This window comes from Haemaphysalis longicornis, unplaced genomic scaffold (genome assembly GCF_048455015.1).
Source record: "Haemaphysalis longicornis isolate Haplotype H1 unplaced genomic scaffold, Haemaphysalis longicornis Haplotype H1 scaffold_1, whole genome shotgun sequence".
NCBI lineage: Eukaryota > Metazoa > Arthropoda > Arachnida > Ixodida > Ixodidae > Haemaphysalis > Haemaphysalis longicornis.
In genome coordinates this window covers 189,515,103-189,521,084 of record NW_027526203.1, presented here as the reverse complement: position 1 = coordinate 189,521,084, position 5,982 = coordinate 189,515,103, and the positions used below count along the sequence as shown (strand labels likewise).

Genomic DNA, 5,982 nt, shown 5'->3' with positions numbered 1-5,982 from the left:
ACCTGAATGAAACTTGGACAAACTAGAGTTTTACTGCAGCGAAGAAACATGGGGCTGTCCGTTTCCCTTTGTAGGAGCCATTGTATTGGTAGCAGACGGGAATTCCTTAATATTGCAAGACTCGGACACGGGAGACTTGAAGGGCGCGTTTAATGACGACGCAGCCTCGCCGAGAGGTCGTTGCAAAAAGCGGTGGTGGAGAAGGCATCGAGGATGGAAGATAAAGAAGATGGTGTGGTGCTCGCGTGCGCCACACTGATGATGAGTTGCTAGGTGGGATTGTCCATTCGAGTAACAGTTATAAAACAACGATGACGCCTGTGCTCACAATATTTACAACTTCACTGTTGAGCATTTAATTTTGAAACGAAATTTCACGTAATAGTAGAGCCCTCTTAGCGGCTGTCATAATTGATTCTGGGATAGTTGCAATGAAACGGGGCTTGTAGCCGTTTTCTGTAATCATACCCCCTCCGTGGACGGACATGCTTCACTGTGCAGCACACAACGTGGAAAACCCAGGTTACAGTTAAAGGCCAATTAAAGTCGTCTTCCCCTCTAAGCACAAATTCATTGCTGGAAAGCCATTTTTTGCAGGGGCCATATAAGCGTGTTGTATCAAATTGTGAAGGCCATACGATGTTTTTATTTTAATCATTTTTTCACACACTCAAGCTGTACCGCACAGTTTTACGATTACACGGACTAAAGTGGGCGCCGCGATATATGACGCTGCGCTTACGTGGTATCCTTGTCTATATAGCTCTGTCCTAGCCATAGATAGCTTCAGTGTAAAAAATGAGTTTGACAAGGGGGGGCGGGGCTCGGCAGCAGTTCGCGCAGGGCGCTGATTGAGGTCAGGCCGGACCTGGCGTTCAGTAGCTTACAGTAGCACGTTTGCAGTCGGCTACAAACTCAACACGAATGGCAGAATGCAAGGTTTGGGATGCCACCAGCGCCACGAAGCGAAAGCCGTCGTGTGGGAGGTTTTTTGGAGTGAAGGTTACATCTTGCCTTCGTTTTTTCTGTGGGTACGTACGAAAATAATAATTAGAAGAAAAGAAGTGCCGATAATCAGCGGAGTGCAAACTTATCCGGGACGATTCGACAGCACAAGAGCGCGGTGCGCGCGGCGGTGCTCCTCGGCGCCTATCTATTCCTGGATATCGCGCTAACCTGACGCGCGCGCTAACCGAGGTCGACCAGCGTGCGGGCACCTTTCCTTCGTGGCAACTGCACCATTCCTTGACAAAATGGCGTCGGCAATGTTCGGCCAATCTCCTGTTCCCGTATACGTGTTAGATGGTGGTGTGTCGGTTCCGAGCTCTGCAAGCGGGGCTTGATTTTGCCTGGCGATAAGCTCTGGAGTGCCAGCGTACTGAACAGTAATGTTCCTGCGCTCGTGGAGGTCCACAGGGACTTCATAAGCAGTGGAGCAGACGTTATCGTGACCTATAGTTACCAAGCTAATGTCGACAACCTCCAGAAGTACCTGCATATCGGCCCCACCACGGCGGAGAAACTCATCGCTCGCAGCTGCGAGGCGGCCATGAAGGCGCGCGAGGAGTGCGCTACTCCCGGCGTGCGTGTGGCTGGCTCCGTCGGATCCTACGGCGCTGCGCTGTCGGACTTCTCCGAGTACTCGGGTGCGTATGCCGACGTAATGAGCGTCGAAGAATTCATCGACTGGCACCGACCCCGAGTTCGCTGTTTAGTCGCAGCCGGCTGCGACCTGCTCGCCTTCGAGACCATACCGGCGGCCCGAGAAGCTATGGCGTTGGTTCGCCTCCTGCGCGAGTTTCCCGGCACCAAGGCGTGGCTGAGCTTCACCACTTCGCGAGACGCGCCGGAATGCACGGCTAAGGGAGAACCCCTCGCTGTTGTCATGCGTGACTGCCAGCGGGCCGACTCTTCTGGACAGATTTGCGCCGTTGGCGTGAACTGCTGCCCTCCCGATTCCGTGCAGGCCATATTCGAGAATACCGGGCCTCTTCCCGTTCCCTTCGTTGCCTATCCAAACAGCGGCGAAGTTTTCTCCTCCAAGTCCGGCTGGGGGCCTGGCCCCCAGCCGTGTAGGCCCATTGCTGGCTACGTCGCCGACTTGAACGTCGCGCTCATCGGCGGCTGTTGCAGAACCGGACCGGACGACATCAGAGGCATCGCTGAAGTCGTCAAGCGGGGTGCAGCCCAGAACTTTTAGCATTCCCTTTCATAAGGAAGTTCTAGTTTGCTTCACGAAGCCTGGTGCGTCATAACTGTGGTTCGTGTCGCGCAGTGCCGTTACAACGAGCTCACTGTTTTCATGTCCAAGAATGGTGTAGCGGAGTTCTGAATAAGTTCCGTAGTATATCATTGCGGCTGAGTTAAGTCCGCTCTATCGAGGCTCATTTTCATGTGCATCTGTTCTATTACGTAGTCCGTTGTGAGGAGAAGTTGTTGTGTAATCATCAATAAACGCGCTACATTCGTATACCTGTGTATATCCATTACGCCCCCGTGCTAAGTACGATGTGGGCGTGTACATACACGCCAAAGAGAACATGTCATGCAAGCGTTTCATGACTCAAGTGAAGGGAATATTTTATTTTGCGTCATTCAAGGGATGTGATAGACATTTATTTCCACTCGACGGAGATTGGAGTAAATGTACCACGGGGCCTTGGTGAGGCTACAGGCATGCTAACGATGCGAAAAACAAGTAGTTGGGAGGAGATCGCCGAGTCACTTTAAAAGTAAAGTGAGCAAGACGAAGTGTACAACAACTGCGTCACTCCCGCGGTGCATTCCTGGGGCCGCAGTCATCCATGCGTATACTGCCTGCGCTAGTTCCTGGTGTGCCCAAAAATTACCGTGCCAAACGTGTTCATGGTGCGAAATGGCAAACATGCATAGTCTTCAGCACCAGACCCTTCAGTTCTGCGCCCATAATGACGAAAGTTGTGCACTTATTTTGATGTCTTCTAGCGTGTGGCTGTAGACGCAAATTCCTTCAATCTTCTGCGGAATTTAGCGAGAATACTGAGCTCTTATTTTTAATGCGTGAATCGCTTACATTCGAAGGCAAGTTACTTGTGGCAATGTTCTGACAAGCGTGAAGCGAAATAACCGTTCGCGAACAAGGTACTATATCGAAAGGTTCTCGTAGAGTCAACAGTGGCAAGGACACTGGCAAAATCCCGTTGGCGGAAGCAAGGACGCCAACAGGGACGACAAAAAGAAAAATACAAAATATCATGGCTCCGCATTTGCTGCAGAAGTCCGCGAAAAGTTGATTTTTGTGGTTTTGTAGTATTGACTCTACCGAACTCGAGCAGGTCTTCGTGTTCCTCAGTTAAGTCTCAATAAGAATAAAACTGTAATCATTTGAAAGGGGTAACAGGAGCATTTCATCAATAGCTCCAAACAGGTTTGCAATGAACAACAACATTACTGCCGTCAACATGTGATACACGCCGGTGCACAAGCCCGCGCGCAGAGGAAAAACTGTCGCTTCGGAGGGCCTTTAGTTTTAAAGCGAAGGCTTTCTTAGTTGGACCTATGGCGTCCTGTAAAAAATGTAATGCATCTCCCTATACACTGGTTGGTCGACCGAAAAGCCCTGATAAGATCTGAAGACACAAAACGAGTGCGTGAAACCGGGCTTCCATTGTGTCAAAACGGGTACGTGAAAACTGCGAAAAAGGAACGGTTCTAAATAAGACAGTATATGCATCGATCATGAAGAAGGGGTAAAATAGTATGCCTTTATCTCATATAAACCACATATCGGTATACATCTTAGGGCACGAAAAATCGTTGCATGTGGTCACTCTTCGTTTGCGAAGGTTTCACTATCTGTTGGACGCACTTTTAGCTTTAGCGCTACTCTCAATTTCCGTTAGGAGGGGTGGTGGTAAATTTTTAAGTGCCCCGAACAAAACTTTTTGCTAAGGCAACAGGGTGGGGCAATAAAAGGCTCGAAGTCTCGCACAAAGAAACCGAAACTATGGCGCGCACTTCGACCATCAGCCGTGCTTAGTTTATTTTTGTGCGTGTGCCTGTGGTCTACTTCACACGTACCTAAACGTAATACTAACGAGCCCCAATGTCCGCGAGTGCGTTATAACACGGTCACGTAATAAACGCGCCCCTCAGTTTTGTCACCGAACTTTTAGTTTTTCTTTTCCCCTCTGCACAACGAAGCGTGACTATTTTTAGCACGAAAATGCGGCTAAAATGTGCGCCTTATAGGGTAGCTCGCTACGCAGGTTGCTCCCGAGTCGAGTCGTAAAAAACGCTCCCGCCTAGGCCAGCCGCCTCACCTGCCCACCCTGTTATCGCCTCCGACACTCCTATCTTAAGAGATAAGTGGGGCCCCGCGAGGGAACTCCAGCCACAGAAAAAGATGGAAGTTAGCGCTTCGAAACAAGGGTTTATCACGAAGCGTCGGGAACGGCATGCGGGCCAGACTGCTTTGAAGATTATGCATTCGAGAGTCCCAGCGTGGGGAAAAGACGCACTGCGGTTACCGCTTACTTGAAGTAGCGCAAAACTTGGACGAAAACAGGTGAGGGAGAGAACAGGACAGACACACTTACACATTTTCGTCCAAGTTTTGCGCGATTTCACCAGGTATACGCGTAATTACGAAATAAAAAGAAAGAAGAAAAATTCCCGCGCCTTCCCGCGAGGGGAACACGAGTAAATGCAGAGCATTGGGGCCTCAGTACTGATTGAAGGCAGTGTTGCTTCCATCGCTTCTTCCGTGATGCTGGAGTAGCAGACACGAGTAAACGTGGGCACGAGCGTCAACCAAGGAAGGAAGGAGCAACGCAGTGACTGAAACACGAGCGACCGCTAGCCGCTATATTTGCAGCGCGCGCAGTAGAGGGAGAGCAGTACGGGGGGAGAGCGCGCATGCGCAAGCAGCGCGCGCCCTTCCACGCCCCACCGCGCTGCTATCACGCACCTGTTACGCCGAGACCGCGACGGAGCGAACGGGCTGACTACGACGCATGCGCGCGCCAGCTGCTGTTGAGAGAGAGGAGGGAAGGAGAGGCGCACCTGCTGCGGACGCGAAACTGTTGACACCGTCCGACGCAGGAACAGGCTAGGCTAAGAAATGCTCTGCATTTAAAAGGCTGTCATATTTTCGTCACCTTTGCTTGTGGCGCTCGTTTCATTTATTTTGTCTGTGTGAAGACTCTGTTAATTTATTTTACCCACGCTTGTTAACGTGTATACTACTTATGGAGTGTTTAAGGACTCTCTTGTTATGCAGAGCAAGTACTGTAGTCTCTAACATGGTCAAAGACCATGGTGCTCTAGTTGCACACTACGTAAATCATCTTGGATTGTTTTTATAATCGTCATAAATGTTGCAACTACCAGCCGTCCTGTTTATTCCCAAGGGTCTGCATTAAAGGCCACGTCACACCGTATTCAAATTTAGGTCTAAATGACGGCTTTCTCCCCTTCTCTTATTTGTAAGCACTAGTCTAGTCCTTGAACAGGTAATGTTTCTGTGCCTGTATTGAATTTCACGGGTATGTTGTTTGGTTTCAGTGTCGCTGGTCCTGCTGTTGCTGTGCGTTGTGCCTGCTACCGGAGCTTCTTCACCATCAGGAATGCAGTGGAATGACACCTGCAAAAATGAGATAATGTGATGATTGCCATGGAGGGAAAAAACAACCTCTTTAGCTTGTTTTCCGTACTGAAAGTGTGTGCTAGCTTGTAATCGCGAGTACGATACTATAGGTTCACCTAAGGAAGGTAGCAAAGAAATACTTGATAAAATGAGAGGGTACAACGGTGGTACACCCCAGAGAACAATGTCTACGAAACAGATACCCCCTCCTCCCCTTCGTTCTACCTCCTCAATTATGCACTGAAAATGCTCAATAATCATTTATTGCGCTAATTGCAGAACTAAGGCATACAATAAATGTACCTAAACTGCGTCTTTTTCCATGTATCTCTTTTCGTTAGAAGGGCATCTTTTTT

At 49.5% G+C, this 5,982-nt stretch overlaps 1 protein-coding gene across 1 annotated transcript; it reads left to right on the top strand.

The window, feature by feature from the left end:
- The first annotated feature begins 213 nt into the window (after positions 1–213).
- Positions 214–2,200, top strand: LOC144156046 (homocysteine S-methyltransferase YbgG-like). Its single transcript, XM_077687830.1, has 2 exons — positions 214–245; positions 1,303–2,200. Exons 1-2 carry the CDS (start codon positions 214–216, stop codon positions 2,198–2,200), a joined length of 930 nt encoding a protein of 309 aa, XP_077543956.1.
- Positions 2,201–5,982: the final 3,782 nt, after the last annotated feature.

What these genes read in the sequence shown, in the direction of transcription:
- LOC144156046 (XM_077687830.1), top strand. Translation starts at nt 214, where the DNA reads ATGGAAGATAAAGAAGATGGTGTGGTGCTCGC. An exon ending in GAAGATGGTGTGGTGCTCGC is followed by an intron (nt 246 to 1,302) that starts GTGCGCCACACT and finishes TATACGTGTTAG; the next exon opens with ATGGTGGTGTGTCGGTTCCG.